At 35.7% G+C, this 18,592-nt stretch overlaps 3 protein-coding genes across 12 annotated transcripts in view; 2 read left to right on the plus strand and 1 right to left on the minus strand.

The window, feature by feature from the left end:
• Positions 1-5,952, plus strand: part of LOC113505133 (zinc finger CCCH domain-containing protein 13-like) — a 23,145-nt gene extending 17,193 nt beyond the window's left edge. For 3 of the 5 annotated variants that reach the window (XM_026887681.1, XM_026887683.1, XM_026887685.1), the window contains 7 exons: positions 1,883-2,020; positions 2,786-2,845; positions 3,148-3,281; positions 3,600-3,692; positions 4,217-4,276; positions 4,643-4,808; positions 5,085-5,952. In XM_026887681.1, the coding sequence (XP_026743482.1) occupies positions 1,883-2,020; positions 2,786-2,845; positions 3,148-3,281; positions 3,600-3,692; positions 4,217-4,276; positions 4,643-4,808; positions 5,085-5,776 (1,343 nt within the window). In that variant the 3' untranslated portion in view covers positions 5,777-5,952. The remainder of the gene's footprint in view (positions 1-1,882; positions 2,021-2,785; positions 2,846-3,147; positions 3,282-3,599; positions 3,693-4,216; positions 4,277-4,642; positions 4,809-5,084) is intronic. The other 2 variants (XM_026887684.1, XM_026887686.1) reach the window with 1 other exon arrangement.
• On the minus strand, positions 5,943-17,901 carry LOC113505140 (dynein regulatory complex protein 8). Of its 6 annotated transcripts, none has more exons than XM_026887695.1 (7): positions 17,304-17,622; positions 17,124-17,237; positions 16,422-16,545; positions 15,840-15,966; positions 15,095-15,178; positions 6,385-6,549; positions 5,980-6,061 (listed from the first exon to the last, which is right to left on the minus strand). In XM_026887695.1, the coding sequence occupies exons 1-6, from the start codon at positions 17,344-17,346 to the stop codon at positions 6,424-6,426; spliced, it is 618 nt and encodes a 205-aa protein (XP_026743496.1). In that variant the 5' UTR covers positions 17,347-17,622; the 3' UTR covers positions 5,980-6,061; positions 6,385-6,423. The 6 variants fall into 6 exon arrangements, with proteins under 6 accessions (XP_026743500.1, XP_026743496.1, XP_026743497.1 ...); XM_026887696.1 differs by having other exon boundaries at positions 6,000-6,061; positions 6,414-6,549; XM_026887698.1 differs by lacking the exon at positions 17,304-17,622 and adding an exon at positions 17,685-17,901 and having other exon boundaries at positions 6,002-6,061; positions 6,407-6,549.
• On the plus strand, positions 6,616-13,081 carry LOC113505135. The gene is made up of 8 exons (XM_026887688.1): positions 6,616-7,033; positions 7,959-8,054; positions 8,689-9,538; positions 10,177-10,250; positions 10,550-10,735; positions 10,929-11,132; positions 11,388-11,556; positions 11,812-13,081. The coding sequence occupies exons 1-8, from the start codon at positions 6,971-6,973 to the stop codon at positions 12,861-12,863; spliced, it is 2,694 nt and encodes an 897-aa protein (XP_026743489.1). The 5' UTR covers positions 6,616-6,970; the 3' UTR covers positions 12,864-13,081.
• Positions 17,902-18,592: the final 691 nt, after the last annotated feature.

Raw genomic sequence — 18,592 nt, forward strand, 5'->3', positions numbered from 1 at the left:
GCGGTCCTTGCTTTGCCATCAAAATCGACACCTTTGGCTTGGCAGTTCTGCGGTCTTTCCAATAAGCGATCGCAGACTAGTTATAGAACTTTATCAAGGAATTCAAGAATAAAATGGTAAGTTTTCTTATTCTATTATTTATGCCCTAAAAATATATGATTTTCTATAATTTTCGCAAATAAAAGTATTCTACTAATTTTGTTGGGTTGCTAAGAGTTGCAGAAATCAATAATGATGTCGTCTACATGCGAGTTCGGAAATTGAATAGAAGTAATCCGCAAGTGGAATTTCTACTCACGTGCAAATAAAATGAAGTAAGATACATATTAAATATTTCAGCTGTGCCTTTGGTAGTTAAGGCATCAGTCTTCCTAAATTCAGAAGTATAAGCTTATAAATAAACTAAGAAACAATTTTTTTTTTTCTTTATAATCATCTGTTTCAATATAGTTTTGCTTGTAAGGTGGGTAAGGTAAGTAAATCTGCTACGGATGTCTAATAGTACCATAAAATGTAATACTTGGAAGTCATTTTATTTTTTAGAGTTCCGTGAATAAAGGACGGAAGCGGAACGTTAGTACTAAGTCTTCGCTGTACATTCTGCCAACTGGCTGTATCGGGTGATACAAAGTTTTCATTTTCCTACACTGACTGAACTCACAGTTGGGTGAGTTCTAAACACTAAACAACTTGGTTAAGTTTTTAGGATTCCCCATTTACTGAGGCACCGCCGTCTGTCCAACTGTTTGTCTTTCCATCTGTCCGGCATTAGGCTGTATCTCATGAACCGTAATAGCTACACAGGGGATATATCTGCTGCCATTATAGAAATAAGTTTGAGGTTAAGCAAAGGATGTGACGGCCGAAAATTAGCTGGAGAACAACCGATTTTTCCGTATTTGTCCGGAACAGATCGTTTTACTTAAGAAAACTGTTTTCAACGTTACTTTATAGAGTGCCTTCGCTTGCATTGAAGAATATGTATTTGGACATTTCAAGATTACCCAGTGTCGAAATTGGAGTCTGAAGTTTTTTATATTACGTTTAGAGTTTTAATATTCGCTTCTGGCTTTTCTTCTTTTAGTTTTTGGGCATAGCTTTCGCAGTTGCCTTGTATTACTAGACTATCTTTAAAATTGTTTGGATATTCTGTGAGACTTCATTCTTTGAGATTTTTGGTTCAACCAGTCTCACTGGAAACATTTATTATAATTTTGCAAGAATATTATTTTTGGTCCATTGCTACAAAAAGTAGTTAGTCGTATTTTGGTATTTATTTTTTCCTCAAATTGTCTTTTATTTCAGACGTATTCCAATACTTAATCTCATTTTTGCATTTTCAGGAGTTATTGTTCATTTTCTCTGTTGATATCAAAACTTTGCCAAATCACACTCTATTTCTGAAAGATTGGTCTCTTGTCCTTCATTAAAAGTTTGTAAATTAATATTATCCAAAAACTTTTCAGATATGGATTAGATTATATTTTGAATCTACTTCCTTGCTTTTTGCGCAGCTCTGTGTCTGTGCGATTTTCGTGCATTACAGAAGTTTTAATGTGTATGATATAGACACGAAAGAAAGCTGTATTCATCACTGTTTACTTATACAATGGCTACCCTCACGTGCTCTCCATTCTTTTTTTGGGATGGGAAACCATGTGACTACTTCCTCTTTGGGTAGAGTGGAAGGGCGTGTCAAACTTTTACTGCCTAAAACTCACCCAAGTTCCTTCCTTTCCCCTTCGTGTACCGGGGCCACTTAAACTCTTTTGGACAATTCCGTTGCCTCGGCAGAGCATGGCCCCATTGAAAAATGTGCTTCGAATTGCCGATACATGTTTCTTTCTATTTGCTAACTGGTCTAATCTGTTTCGCCTTACAGAGAGACCGTCTTCGAGTGCATTGAAACAGAGGCCAGCCCCTACTGCGGCTAAAAAGCCAGCTGTATCCAAACCGGTAGCTAAATATGAACAGAGCAAGTCGGCGAAATCTGAGCCACTGAAGCAAGAAGTTGTAAAGGGTTAGTACTGTTTTTGTTATTAAGAGGCGGTATATTTAAACATCGATAATTATGGTAAGATACCCCCGCCCTGCTGTGGGACAGTTATTGGCTTTTCTGTTGTAATTAAAGTTGCCATCTGCTTTACATGTTTATTTTGCATATCTGGGTTTGGAATTGTGCCAGAATTTATCTGCCCAAATACAGTATACATCTAGTGGTTAGTGACACTGACTGCTATACCGGAGGTCGTGGGTTCGATTCCCGCCTAGGACAAATGTGTGATGAGCATGATCATTTGTTCTGGCGTCTGGGTGTAATTTATCTATAATATGTATGTATTTAGAAATATATAATTAAGTAAGTTTATCAGTTGTCTGGTAACCATAACACAAGCTCTGCTTAGCTTGGACTCAGATAACCGTGTGTGAGTTGTCCCAGGATATATTATTTTATTATGTATAGCCATTTTGTGGTATGACCGTTGGGCCGCCACGTCAAAGGTTGTAGGTTCAAATTGTATACTAGTAATGTTTTCCTAGTAACTATCAGTCGCTAAAAATAGTGAAGTCTTAGTGGTGGTATAAAACTGTGGCACCAGCTTATATATCAATCATAAAGCAAAATAATAAAAGATCAACCTAAAGAGTTCATAATGTTCACATAAACTAACTAGTAGTGACTAGGTCTTATTCTTCGACTATATTATTGTATTCTTCTATATTCTGTATTGCATTCTGAACCTCTTACATCTATGTTTAGAGTGTGTTTTTCTTTTGTCTAAAGGAGCAAACAAGACTTCTGAAGCGCTAGACGCAACGCCCAACGAAACAACTCGGAATAAAAGTATGTGTTGTGTGTGTTATTATGTGTAAACTTTCTCTAGAGAAGAAAAGGTCTTTGCCCGGCACTGAAACATTAAACATTATAGCTTACCCGACAAACATAGTTTTGCATTATACATTTGTTTCTAAGGACTTTCTAAGATAGATATAACACTTGTTATTTATGGATATACACATTAGACAGTAGCCGATTCTCAGACCTACTGAGATTGGATATGACATTAAAAAGAAGACTAATTAAAAACAATAATATGTTTCTTTATCCTAACTATTTAACCTAACTATCGCTTTTATTCATTACAGCTGAAGTAAAGAAAACGGAAGAAGAAAATAATCCAGCAAATCCAGCGACGTCAGAGGCGTCTAGCGGACGCTACGAGCTCAACGAACGTATGACGCGCATGGTCGAGACAGAACTACGAGATATTATGATAAAGGTAACTTATGTGACGCACATGGATATGTTGAGGAGTCACATTGCAATTTTTAATTAGTAAGGCCTGCTTAGAGGTAGACTGCCCTGCAACAGGCTACCTAATCAGTTAAACTGTCATTAAATAAATTGGCAGAGCTTTCAGGCTACCGTTGATTAGACATGTGTCAGAAATACGTATTCTTTCGTATTCGATGTAAATATGTGCACATGAGACAGCTTAACGTGGCATCGGCATTGATTAAAATAAGTTCACATATTGCTGGCTTGAGCACGTCAGATGTTTTGGCGCTAGTTAATCTGAATTTTATTATTATTACAGGTATGGCAGGAACTACCAGACAATCCATCAGATGAAGTTGAAAGAATCGTGGTTGATAAGCTGAGGAACAAATTAAGTGATAACTTAAGAAATGTAAGTATTTTATTTTTAACTAGGATTTAAAGCCCTTTCAATTGCTTATTAGGTTATACCTAAGGTGACCAGACTTTCTGTCCGTATTGCAAGGATAGCCGAGCGGTTGAGGTCACCGTAACCTTCTGAGCGACGTGTCTCGGGTACGATCCCGCGTAGGATAAGAATTTGTATGATCTATGAACTTTTGTCCCAAATCCGAGTGTCTTTGTGTATGTGACTTGAATGTGATTGAAATCCTCCGCGACATCATGATTAACTTCCTTAACGCGGGAGTGGTTTTTTAAAACAAATCAAAATCTCAAGGTTTTGTAAGCAACGACAGAGGGTTGGAACTATTGACACCAGATTGTAAAGGCAACTATCAACTATAAGATAAAAAGAAAATACTTTTAAAAGCAATTTCGACAAATTGAAGCTGTCACGTTACTCTTGTAAGCAAGGTTGTCTCATAGCAGGCAACCAGCGTAAAAAAGTGACTGGTAATAACCACAATTTCTAACAATAATTGTTTTATTTTACAGGTATTGGGCCTTAACATTACTAAGCGGTTACTGAACATCCACAATCCACTTTACGTAAAGGTAAATAAATATCTTTTTCATTCATATCAAGATTTCCAATTAGTAATCTTTGTAGATTTACAGAATAACAACTTCATGAATTGGTGTAAAATAAGATGATTCAAATGTAAACTTTGCCCATTCCAATGTCATATTTTTTTTTACTGATTCTATTGGCGACCCTGCTTTACTGGTTGGCAGAATGTGAATTTATCACGTATGTATTTTTGTTATATGTCAATATACATGATTAACAAAATTACATACATAATAAATAAAACTAATGTAATTTGAATTGCAATAAACGTAATTGTGTAAATTCAGACTAGACTGTAGGTCTGTGATCCATGAAAATATATGCATTTTATTCATTATATAAATTTTCAGGTTAAATTCTCCGGAAAACCTGAAAAGGTCTACTTGGGCGAGTTCTTGAAGAAATACAATTTCATTGCATTCAAACGCATTGAGAAGACAGATAACATGTTTGCGGCACAAGTAAAGACGATCAATGACTTTGATAAAGTATGCGGCGAAAGAGAAGTCAAATGTGGTAAGTGAACGGAGTTAAGAAAAAGAATTAGCTTTTTCGTACACGACGCATCATCTTTCGCAAGTCTTTAGTTCGAGTTTAGTTTCCGACAACGTGTTTCTCAAGAACAAACCTCTACGACTTTGTGTGGTAGTTGCTTGCTTGCTTTATGTTGCTTAAGGTTATGCAACAAACGGTGTATGTTAACCCATTCGGATTTTCCTTTTAAAAAGGATATATACTATATTTATCTCAAATCTTCTTCATGAGAATTAACACATACTTTTTACTTTTCAGGTAACATAAAAGTGTTTATAAACCCTATGTATAGGTTCACTAAATGTCCTCCGAATCTTGTATCGAGTTTCTATGATGAGGAAACAGAAACGAGTGATGATGCGAACACAGAAACGATTGAAAATGTCGCCAAAAGTGATAAACAAGTTGTAGCTAAAGGTCTCACTAAGGATTCTGAAAATACTCCAAAAACTAAAGAAGCTGTGAAAGCAGAAACAAATGCTAAAAGCAATGAAGTTGCAAAAGTAATAAACAAAACTGATAAAAATAACACCTCAGATAAACCAACGAATGATAATAAGGTGGTTAATAAACCCGCCAATGACAACAAATCAGTTGCAGAAACTAAAACGGCTAATGATAAAACTACAGTCAAGACAGTAACCGAAGGAAAGGCTAATGTTGAACAGAAAACAAATGCACAGAAAGCCAACAATGAGCAAGCTGACAAAGTTCAGACCGCAGCTGATAAAGCTCCTATAGAGAATAAAAATGCTAAGCCTGTTGGAAGTAAGGCTCCTGTAAAAAAGGAGGTTAATACACCAATCAAAACAGCTAACGAACCAAAAACTTCTGATAAAGGAAATAAATCTCAAGTTTACAATGATTATGACGAATTAGATGATAATGACATCCTCGCTTTAATGTCTGAAGGCATTGTAGTTGATGAATGGAGTGAAACTGATGACTAAAATTATTAACCGACAACGTTGTAGTATTGCCGTCACATTATTCTGAAACAAGAAGGATTTTTTTTTTTTGTTTTATCTGTTCGTAAACATTTTGTATAAAGATCTTTTAAGTATTTTTAAAAGTGTAAGGTAGTGTTATGTTAATTGTTTCTCTAATAAAACAACGTTAAACTTTATTGGTTTATTTTCTTTATTTGTTTGACAGAGTATTTAGTGAGTATTTTGGATTTTTACTTGAGATTTTCATTTAGGTGCCTCTTGATTTTCTGTTATCTCATCCTCGACCTGTAACGAAATATACTTTTATTAGTTGTTACCCATGATGTTGGTATAAAAAGATAAATATTTTTACATCTATCTATATAAGCCACAAAAACTGAGAACAGAACTAGTAGATAACTACTACGACTGACATGATTTTCAAGTCAGGGTCTTAAGTTTTAACCCACATGGCATACAGTACCGTCTTTTTTCACGTGCGTCTATCAAAGTATCACTTGCTTAAATGGCTAACGTAAAATAACGGAACCAGGTTGTACATCATACTTAAAGAAGAGAATAGCGGTAAACAGTTTTACTGAGGAGATGAATAAGTTCATTTAACTTACAAGAACGTTAAATAGTACTTAATTTTTAATTTACAAAGATTATAGCATCATAGTAGTAGAGCGTAATAGGGATGAAGCACGTTTCTTCTTTTGTTGGGGTACGTCTTGTTTCTTCCTTTCTTCTTCAACAACATCAGCTATATCATACACATCTTTCTGTGCCACCTGTAGGAGGAGATACATTAGGACAGGGAAGGGAATAATATGGGTAAGGAGTAATTTGGGATAGGATTTAAGCTAATTTTAGACTTATTCCTGTATATAGTTCCGATTGATCCCGAAATGAGTTGATCTATTTTATTTAGTATTAAAATAATCTCTAATCGACTAAAGAACATCTCTATCTATAAAAATTAAACAATATGTCATCAACCACTCTGCTCTATGGTTGCCATTTAAGAACTACGACAGCAGACGTCAAAGTTTTATGAACTCTGACGAATAGATATCGATTGTTCATTCGCTTGCTTGACCAGAGAAAGTAAATCTCAGCTTGAAGCCGTTATTTATTAGGTTTAGTTTTAAGAATCTTTGAAGCCTTGTTTTATTTATTTCCTCGTATTACAAACTGAATACATTCGAAGAGATGCGTCGCAACGGAAGCCGCCGCGGAACGACCGGAGGGCCATTGATGACAGATCATCTGAAGGTATATTCTCAGCACTTTCGATGTAATTTTATATAAACTTCGTATACTAAATAGCTACTTCGATTCATTATTCTACAGTATAAGAACATAATGAGCAAACAATCTATTGAAAGTCATTGATTTACTGGAGAAAAAAAACTGTAAAAAAATGAGATCGTGATAACCCACTTAACGGGTTACGATTATTATTCATCCAAATACTTATACATTTGATAGAAGTTCGACAATTGCAAAAATAGTAACAATACACGTTACAACTATTAACGTACAAGTATTAAATATTATTAAATATTATGACAATGGCCATTGTTTCTGACCAGACTTAGTAATAATAATTTAAGCAATTCTGAGCCAAGAAGTTTTCGTTTTTCTTGTTTTTAGCTCTCACTCAATATCTTGCAAAGGTCTTTGACCTGTGGAGTAATATTTAAAAACCATATCATCTATATAGCCCATTGACTTTGTATGAATTCATTCATATCTTATCTAAGACAAAATCTGATGATTTACTTGTTGTAAAATCCAATGGAACAGTTTTCCTAATGTCAAGAAGGATTGCACAATTATTTTTTAATACTCAAGACTTAAAATCAAGTTGTTGGTGGATATCAAAAGTATCTGTGCTTAGTACACCTATCATGCAAAAGTAGTACAGTCAAGTTTGGTGTTATAAAATTTAAAATTAAAACCAAAAAGTATATAAGTAATGTTCTCTTATACAGTTCCTGGCCAGGGCCACTATTAAAATAAATATTTAGAATAACACATAATACTTACAATGGAGCTTCTAAACCGTCTTTTTGGTAAATTCTTTGATGTTAGTGAAATCACCTAGGTTCGGAAACTGTCTGGTTTGGAAACTATAAGTTAATACTGTCCTACTTAAAGTATGATATAGTATACAATTTACACTTTTTAATCTCAGGATATTGATTTGGAGTTGGAACTACTGAAGCGGAAGCGAGATATGATTGAACAACAGCAACATCTGCTGGCTATGGAGCAACAGATCCAGTCTTCGGTATGATATACATAATCTGTACATTGTACATTTATACCTTACAATACAACCTATTACAAATTAAGCTTGAAATAAGAATTACTACAATTATTCTAATTGATAATTTAGTACTAATTAAAACAGTAACATTATACTTTCATCCAATTGTATCATCCATCATATCCAAACATTTTTTTTTAAGAACAAGCAACTTTTTCTATTCTTGAGCAACCAAACTACCATCAAATATAACTTGGTCAGCTAGTAGAATGTCAGGTCCAGATAATTCCTGTACCCCAAAATATCTACAATTGTCCGGCTTTTACAGTACCACTACACAAGCCACTGGCATTTTTAATCTCATCTATATGTTGTAAGCACTAATACTGCTTGGGATGACCTTTTAAATGCCATATTGTGTTTGGAACTCCTTTTTATGTTAAAAGCTACTAGTTGTAGATTCTTTTTCTTATCTTTGTAATTTATGTTGCAATATTTATATATTGAGTAAACATAAGGAGCTCTTTGAAAGATAGTAGTTACATATATAGTAATATTTATTAGCATCCTTGAGTTTTTGGTCTTGAGGAATCATTGACCAAAAACAAAAGCAAGCTCAGGGTCAAATTATCATTGTTCTATAATTGATTTTCAGAGAAATTATGATTTTGAACCACCAAGTTCTAATCGTGATTATTCCCAGTTGTATGACCCAGTTGGGCCCAAAAATCGTGGTCAGTTTGGTAGAAAACGCCTAGCTGAACCTCAATGGCAATATGAAAATACCTCTAAAAGAACGCCACCGAAAAAGAAAGGCCCTCAACCCCAATTTAATCCTCGTATGGGACAAGTTCCACCTAGACCAATGAATGCTGGGCCTGCCAACTTCCGGAACCCAAGACCAATGCCCAATCCGAGCATCGGTCTGAAGAACTTCCCAAGGGGTGCTGTGCCTCTCATGAGCATAAAAGTAAAACAATCTGTCGGTCAAAAGATTGCAAACCAGAATCCAAAGCAAATTCCTCCTCGAAAGCCGATTACTCAAAACAAAGTAACAAAGCCAAAAGCAGCCCCAGCTAATAAACTTGCGACTCAGCCTCTCGCTGAGCGCAAGAAGTTGGTGGCCGCGGCCACCGTGGCGGGCGCGCAGGTCGATGTGAACCGCATGCTGCTGCCCGACCACGTGCCCACGCAGCAGGTCACCGGCCGCCTCGAGCTGGCTCTGGGTGCTATCATGAAAAACATACGAGAATCTATCATAAAAGATTCTCCACATGCATCCATGTTACGATCTGTTGAAATGCAACGAGTAATGAAACAAGCAGTTCGGGAGCGTATAAAAACAGTCATGTTAGGCAAAGTTGTCGGCAGCATGTTGGAGATCCTCGCCTTTTACCGTGAGGAGTTTCCTCCAGAGACTGACGTCGACATTGTGAACATAGCTTTAGAAGCTATCGGCGCGCAGACATCCAACAAAGAAGAGAAAAATAATCTTATTGAGTCAGGTAGTTATTGTTACATTTTTGTTATTATACCCAATGGAAATAAACCTTTAATAGAATTTCCGCAAATACTATTAAAGTTTGACACTTTTTACTTATGTACAAGGCATATCTGCCAGGCTTCGATTATTATTGTTAATAAATAAAAAAGCAATTTCAAACCACTCTTGTATCAGTGTTTGGACAATTGGTCGAGTAACGTAATTTCGTACAAAATAGATTAAATGTTGTCGGTAAAAGGAAAAGTGTAACAGTATCATGCATAAGCAATAATTTCTTTTCCTTGAGCCTCATTTGTTTTAAAACTGGTCTAGTTTTAAAACTTTAATCATTTGAACGTTTTTCTCGGCTGCTTGTACAAAACGGTAGTAAGTGATTTGGTCACAGCAATAATACAGGCAGTGGTTTACATTTGTCTGCATGTTTTTGGCATACTACAATAAAGGTCAAGAATAGGTTTCAGAAAAAAGAAGAATATATTATGTATTTCGTTTCGAAAAAAAATAGCATGTGTCATAACCGAAATGATAATTAATAACCATGATTATAACCAAACTATAATCTTTATTCATGCATGTGTAACATTTACTTTTTATTTTATTGATTTTTGTCATTACCTAATTGCACTATCTAATTCACAGAGGATCCCGAAGATTTCTTTAAGAAGAACATGTCCTACCTTCTGGAGACTCGTATAACTGCAATGTTTGCTAAAGTGAGTACTTAAATAGTTATCTCAACTTGAGTCGAGTCAATTTTGATTGGGCGGGTAGCTGAGTGGTCGCCAAAGACCACTTATGTGGCTATCGCGAGTTCGATTCCTGCATAAGACGATTTTTTATTATTCCAAGTATGCATCTTTTGCGGTCTCAGACATGTTATTTACATAATTGTGTTTCTCCCGCAAAAAATAGCAGTTGTGGAAGCAAGAAGCACAAATGAAATGAAATTAGCTTTACGTAGAAGGCCTTCTGGAATCCTTCTTTGATTCTCCTACCTCACATTAATTCGCAGCTTGAAGAAATATACAGAGCAGAGAACCCTGACGCAGACGTCAGTGAAGCGATCCTGAAACTGGAAGAGTCGACGGGGCCCGACGGCCAAGAAGACTCGGAGGAGTTCCAGCGGTTCTTGCAGTCCAATGTTAAGCCACGCGAAGTGCGACGCTTCTTACCGCGGCTTTTGAAAAAGAATTTACCGGTAACTATGTATTTTATCGTTATTTTTTTGACTAATATTTATTTTGCCTGTGCCGAAAAATGCCATTTATATATGCAGTACTAGTTGTAGTATAAAATGTAAGAATAATTACGACATATTTCAATGCACCCTGAAAGTTTAATTGAATTTGAAGTGTCACATGCGTTCTAAAACCATTTTACTCTCCTTTTAGTCGATCATCAGGCTTCTGAACATCGATAGCATGTATCAATCTGCCAAAGCGGAGATCACTGCGTTGACAGTCGACAAAGCAGTTCAAATCGCGGCTAAGACAGAGCCGGTTGTGGTACAGGCCGCACCGGTAGCTGGTACTATTGTCAAAAGCCCTACAGCCAGTCCCATACGACCGCTGTATAACTTGCCATTCTATGTTAAGGTAAGGAGCTTCCAACTACAATTCATTACTGTTAATGTGTTAACAATGGTTTTGATGATAGTTTTCTAAATATTGTATGCACGGATCGCCGAATTTGTAAATGACATAATTTTATATTGGGCTGTGCGTGAAATAATTCAAAATGTAAGGAATATGCATTTGTGGTACCACATATTTCCAAGTCTGGGTGTTTTTGTGAAAAGAAAAGCTGGATTCTGTACAAGCATTTTTAAAGTTATTTATGTTTAATTTTAGATCATGGGTCGTCCTTCACTGCCCAAGAAAAAAGTGATGCAACAATTCATGTCTCAGTTCAACCCGAAGTCTATCAAGAAGCACAGGACTATCCACAACTTGCTGTTCGTCGGGTTCTCGGAGAAAAGCGATTTTGACGGCATTTTGGCTGCAGATGGCACTACTATGGGTAAGACATATGTTCTAAGCTTTATAAAGATCATTATAATTCAAAATTTTAGCCGCGCGAATTTTCGGAATTGTCAGACTGATTTCGGACCCGACGGTAGTCTTTTATCTTGTCAACACCACCGCCTCCGCTCATGATTAAGGTTTCCGGTTAGGTCTAAAACTAGTTGGGTCATACCGAAAAACACGAGTTAACTTTGGGTGACAGTGAAAAACTATTATACATTTTATTAATATTCTATTTTTCTCATTTTAGGACGCCTAACGCTAAGCATAAGAGTCTGCGGTAATAAAGCCAATGACAATTCGAATACTCCGCAAACTAACGTAAACAAAGAAATTGACTTCAGCCTAGACGTGAGCCAATCTGACCTGAAAAATAATGATTCAGTAAATAGCGACCAGATTAGCCCTGAGCTGGATGGCCAGATATCTGACCTACTGTCGTCCATACGCAAACAAGCCGATGCGTCTAACAATAAAATGGTTGATGAAACAATACAATGCAAACAAGAAATAGTTACTAACAACGAAACTTGTGCTGAAAAAGATACTCAAACTAATGAAACAACTGAAAACATTCCAGAGAATGATTCGAATGTTGAAAAGGTTGACAATCAAGAGAGTACTGAAAAAGCAGAAACAGGGACTGAAGCTGACCTGTCAAAGAAAGTAGATAAATATATTATTACAATAGTGACCAGTTCGGAAGAGGAAAGATCTCAGGAATCAATAAATCTGGAGACCGATTCTGAAGTATCTACTACAGTGGAAACTCCTGAAGTTACAAATAGAATCGAAAACAATGAGGCTCATGGCAAGGAAGAAACCACAACAGCCCCTGTTAAGGAAGACACATCGGAAACACCTAAAAAGGAAGCAAAAACCTCTGAAGTTGAAGAAACAAATGCAAAAACAGCTGAACCAGAAAAAACAGAAACTACAAACAAAACCTCGGGAGTTGAAGAAACAAGTACAAAAGCAAGTGAACCAGAAAAAGCAGGAACCACAAACAAATCCTCTGGAGTTGAAGAACCAAATGCAAAAGCAGCTGAAGTAGAAAAAGCTGAAACTACAGATAAAACCTCTGTTGAAGAATCAAATACAAAAACAGCTGACCCAGAAAAAGCAGAAACTACAAACGATACAGATAAAGATTTGGAATTAATTGAGAATGATAGGTTAGAAGAACTGAAGTCTGCTACTGGAAGGTCAACACCCACACGAGCAGCGGCCCGCAAGGCCAACGCTAATATCACACCATGCACCATACGCACTAGACGTGCTAGCCGCCTCGCGCAAAACTAAACCCGAGAAAACTTACTAGTAAGTAACTAAACTTGTTTTAATTTAACTAACGAAATTAATAGATTTAACAAAACGAAATTCCCACTTTTTTAGTTGTCACTCCATTCAAATTTTATCGTAATCGATTCAGCCGTTTTTATCGTTTGTAAATTGTATTGTCGTCAGGTTTGAAGCTACCAGGAAAATTTCGGCCTGCTAGCTTATCGGGAAGTGTTTCGAAATTGAGTTACAAATATCCAACCGAAACAACAAACAAACAAGAAAGTGACTGTATAAAAACGTGGGAAAATTTACTTTAATTTAGTTCCAACCTTACGCTCATAGCATTGAATATTTGAAAAGAAATAATTTATTTCTTTTCACAAATTATGGCAATATGAATGTATTACTAACTTTTTGAATGTAATAATGAAGAGGCGTGAAAAATGAGGCGATAGTTATGATCTTTAATGGAGTGTCAATTCAAGAAGGACATGTTTTTGCATGTCTTGAAGAAACTTTTATGTTTAAGGGCTCAACTAGGCTACTTTAATATTCCTTATAATTAGTATAGAAAGGGCTGTCGTGGATATCATCACTAAAATTTATGAGTATGTTGATTTTAAAACTTTTCTCTAGTTTAGAGATTTGTGATATTTTTCTTCTTCTTTTAGCAGAATTTGAGGTTCTGTGTGATGATGAAATAATTATGAATACTGTTTTAAAACTTGCTTACCAAATGGGTACAGTGTTACCTTATACATATGTAACTATTGAACTTCCTGGATGAAATTATGGTTGTCTTAATACTGATTTATTTTATAGATTTCTAGTTCTAGTTTCGAGATGAGTAGACATATATTTCGATATTTTGGTATTCTCTTTACTTGTATAAAATTAGTATAGTAAGTAGGTCTGTTATACTTGTTTCATTAATAAATAAGGGATGTTACATTTAATTCCTATTATAGAATGTACTTTTATATGTAGTTCCTGATTTTAACTTGTAATTAAACATGTTAGCAATGTATTCTAATGTTATAATTGGAATTAATAGGGAATGCTACATTTCCTTTTTACCATAGATACGTATTTTTTTGTTTTACAAAACTTTTAACAACTTTTTTAGGATGTATTAAGGTTTAAATACCTAGGAATGGTTTTATTTTATTTGCATTTTTTATTTTTAAACTCCTGCATTTAATATTGTGCTAAACATTTTAAATTTCGCCATAGCAATAAATTGATACCTACATTAAAAAGTTTTTTATTTGCAAACTAAAAGCGACCCTTTAATACTCATGTAGAGATTTACGTTTTTATTTATATTCGTTTCAATAAGGACGGAGCGCTCAGTAAGGGTTCGAGGAAAGTCTACCACCAGTAGGATAAAAACCTTCATTCGGAGTATTATCCCACTGAGTTCTAGAGACAAGTATATATAGTTGTTGTAGTCAATTGTTAAACATTCTGTATTCTAGAACATGAACCCATGTTACTTCTCAATATGAAAATTATCCGTGCCTAGCCGTGGATCACTAACAAATCAAGTTCTTTTGGTGAGATCAAGCGACTGCGTTAGTGCTAACATGCGATTAAGGTAAAAAACACGTGAATGACTGGCCTGGACCGGCCGCAACATGGTGTAGCGTCTATCATGCTTTACACAGAAAGAGTCTTAACACTACCCACTTACTCCCCCGATTAGGTGGGAGTGGTGATTAACCGTTATCGATCGACACTTAACCGTAAGACTGTTGCAGTCGTTGTTGTCACGGCGTAAAAGATAAACCATAGAAACACAACTGCCGTGCAACGTCTCAAGCGTTTGGCCGGTGCGCTAACATAATGCATTGTATATTTACAGCAAGCAATATTGATTCGTTTCTATTTTTGATTTTGAATCGATTCTCGATATAATCGATGTAGCGATTCAGTGCTACCAGCGTCGGTATTTATCAATTAGGTAAAACCTAGGTCCGGCTTGTGCCAGTGCACTAATTGCTGCTAGTATCGAGTTCCTAAAGACTAAGGGCCTATGTACCATGCAATTTGCAATACATTGTGCAGCCATCCAGCTCGGGTATCTAACGTGATATATAATCGCCAGCAATGTGTTACAACTGACGCGATATTTGTCGCATCGTCTAAATGGGCCCTAACGCTATCGAATCAGAACTCGATTCAGGAGGGTATTTTGACTATACCTTCAAGATACTTACCGAAATACCTAAATATAAAACAATACGCACCATAAGCTGGTTGATGTAGTATTCGTAAGTGATAGTGTCAGTGACGGGATCCAAAGCGGTTTGCATCATCTCGTCAAACTCCTCCTACACGAAGACATTATAAATATCATGAGATTTAATTTCTTTATGAATCGTTTTCTAACACGGCGACCTACTTCTGGAAGCTAACTAAGAAAATAACTACTTAGATGGCGTTAAAAATGACATTAAAATAAAATATTATAAATTGATTTAAAAAATCGAAATACCCACGTTTTTAAATGTCAAAGTTTATAAAATTTTGACAGTTTTTATAGTTGTAAATTGCATTGTCATCTACCAAGCTAGTTTCAGCCTGCTTCACTCAAAATTTGCAAAAATCCAACCGGAACGAAAAACAAACAAGAAAGTGAGTTTATAAAAACGTGGGAAAAATGCTGTTTATTATGGGAGTGATATGAAGATTCGAATGACGTAATTGCGATACGCTATTTCGAAAAAAAAAATAAGAGTGGTACGCCAGTTAAAAAACACATTAAGGCGAAAACAAAAAATGTCTTCGTATCGAAATCCATTGTTGCGAATAACATATTCCCATCTGAATTTGTCTGGTGAGGAATAAAAGGTGAATTGCTAACGCTATGCTGTGTTGCAAGTTGGTCGTGGTTTGTTGACCTTTGTGACTGTCCAACTATTTGGAACAAATCGTTTTGTTGTGTGTGTGTGTGTATGTTGTAATTTGATATATATTCGTAAAGTGTTAGACCTGCGTGAACGGCTCCCCTTCCTCCAGCATGAGTTGAGTGAATCGTTCCTTAGTGAGGTAGCCACGGCCCTCCGTGTCGAAGTAACGGAAAGCTGCTAGCAACATCTCTGCGCTTGCTGGATAGTACCTACAACAAAGTATCAAACAAATAATAAATGCGACGGAAATGTGAGTGTTTTTGTTAACTGTTCAAGCTTAAATCGGTTACCGATTATGATGAAATTTGTAGCTAGCCGACACCAGGATTAACAAATATTCTAAGTTTATCCGACTGCGTTACAGAAGGGTAATGATTTTGCAGCTATAACTGCAATCTAGGCAGGTGAAGCCGCGGGCATCAGCTAGCTAACAATGCGCAATGAAAAAAGTTAGTTAGTTAAGTAGGTGTTATCGTTTGTACAATCTTGAATGCTTAGCGACCTGTACGGTATAGAAAAGAAATCGGAATTTTTCAATATTTACTAGGTACCTTTCCGACGTAATTGCCACTGGACATACTATGGCTATGGCTATATTAAAAACTTATTATTTCAATAACCACTAAAGGTCGTAAATTAATTACAAATGCATGGTTCTGCAGACCTGTGTTCTATCAAAGCCTTGCACATGTATGGTAGGAACGTATGAAGCGGCACATTCCCAGTTACTTCTTTGTTTTCCGTCGCTAAGATAACCTCCTGTACCTCAGCTTCGGTTGGACAACACCCTGTAAGTAATTCTTCATGAGAGGCGATGAAAACATTTTTTCATGAGTAGTTAATTTATACTGCAAGCGGTAGCAAGCGTTGCATAAACTCGGTCTCTATTTTAATAGTATTTGTTGTTATAGAGGGTAAAGAAAAAGGGCCTCTGATAAAAAACTCGCTATCACGATTCAAGAGAGTATACAGCCTGGCAGCAGACGTACAAGGTCCCAATTCTGCTATTTACAATTATTGAATTAATGATTGAATGGAAATTGCATTAAATCTGACTCTATTCGTATTCTTCTAAGCATTTTGCCAGAGTGCTCTGCGAATCAAGTGGAAGAACACCGATGTAAAATGCAATGGCTGGAAAACGAATGAGTTGCGTCATAGTCATTTAAATGATTATATTATTAAACATTGGTAGCAGAATTGGGGCTGACAGCGGTGCCTTAGTAAACGTAAGTAATAGGGTTCTTTTCTTACAATTTGGATATTAATAAGGAACAATAAAAAAAGATAGATTATTATAAGAATTACATAACTAATATCTGATTATTAGAATCTACATTACTAAATCAATTTGTAATGTACTTACCTAAAGAACGCAAGATGGTTCCTACTTCTCTGACGTCGACGACTTGTTTCGCAGAATGGTCGAACACTTCGAAGGCTTCCATAATTTTCTTTTCCAAATCATTATTTGCATGAACTAAAAAAACAAGATTTTTTAATCAACCACACTTTAAAAGTAAAAGAATTTACTTTACAGACATACTTTTATCATCACGCGGAGCAGTGAGTCTTGATTTAGATGTCATGTTTTATAGTTTACGATTGGTAAATAAAAGCTTGTAAATAAGTCAAAAGATTTAAACACTATAATACAGAAACATGATTCCCATTCCCTTGTATCCAAGCAACTGACGCGTTTCGGTAAATTTGGACTATTGAACTATAAACGAGTACTTTGAATATTGAACAAACCGCCAATTTTCTCCGACTGACTGTCGTGACATGCAAATGTTCTGCCTATTGCTCTATGGTAGCTTCTATAGGATGGTGGCCTAGGTTTTGGTGTACGGCCTCTGTTATACTATGTATCAATGATTTACTTACATGTACAGCAACATCCTTCTGCATTCTGCTTTATACGTACCTTCAAATAACTTCAAATAACACCATACATTGCAGTGCTTAGCTTATTATAGTGTGAGTGCAAGTTGCTAGAATTATAATCATGTTATTAAATTAAATCGCTTCAAAATTTCATTTAAGAGAAATACTTTATGTGCGTGAGTTCACGAGAATGTAGATAATGAGCTTAAACACACAATAAATGACACAGAGGGCGGAAATAAGGGTGTGGTGCAACTTGGAGGATGTCTTTCATGAAACTTTTATCTGGTAAGATTAAATAAAATTGGAATCAGTAGCCTTTTTTCGCCAAATCTGATAGTACATATATCAGCTCTTTCGTCTCTCTTTTAGTTTCCTATTTTTTAACTGCAACTAATATCACTAATTCTTAGCGCTATCTATCTTAGATTGATAGAATATTCTTTTTTGCACACCACATTAGTACATGGTGCTACAATGGTTGGTCTTACCAATACCGCTAAAAGCGATCTTTCACAGACAACTAACTAAACTAAACTATTGTAGCTATAACAATCATCAACAAAGCATAGCAAGCCTTAAATACTTTGTTTGATCCACATGACATGTCGTGATGAAAATGTCGGAGTGCAAAGATTGACCAGGGATGAATTCATTTATTTAAATTTACAGCACTATAACATTTGCTGCAAGAGATTCCTAATTTTATTTTATGAAGAACTATCATTTCTACAATAAAAGGGCTACGAGGTTAATCTGTTGTCGTATACTTCAAATACCTACTTAAAGTCTATTTTGTATTTTATTTATCATAATTGATGCTTATATTTTTAAGCTTAATAACTGTCATTAATACAAGATATTACCATCTATGAATAGCATAAGAAGTAATAAAGATATTTTTTTTTCATTTTAGTCGATTATTTCTACTATAGACTAGAACCCGAC

The sequence above is a fragment of the Trichoplusia ni genome, chromosome 24, assembly GCF_003590095.1.
Source record: "Trichoplusia ni isolate ovarian cell line Hi5 chromosome 24, tn1, whole genome shotgun sequence".
Taxonomy (NCBI): domain Eukaryota; kingdom Metazoa; phylum Arthropoda; class Insecta; order Lepidoptera; family Noctuidae; genus Trichoplusia; species Trichoplusia ni.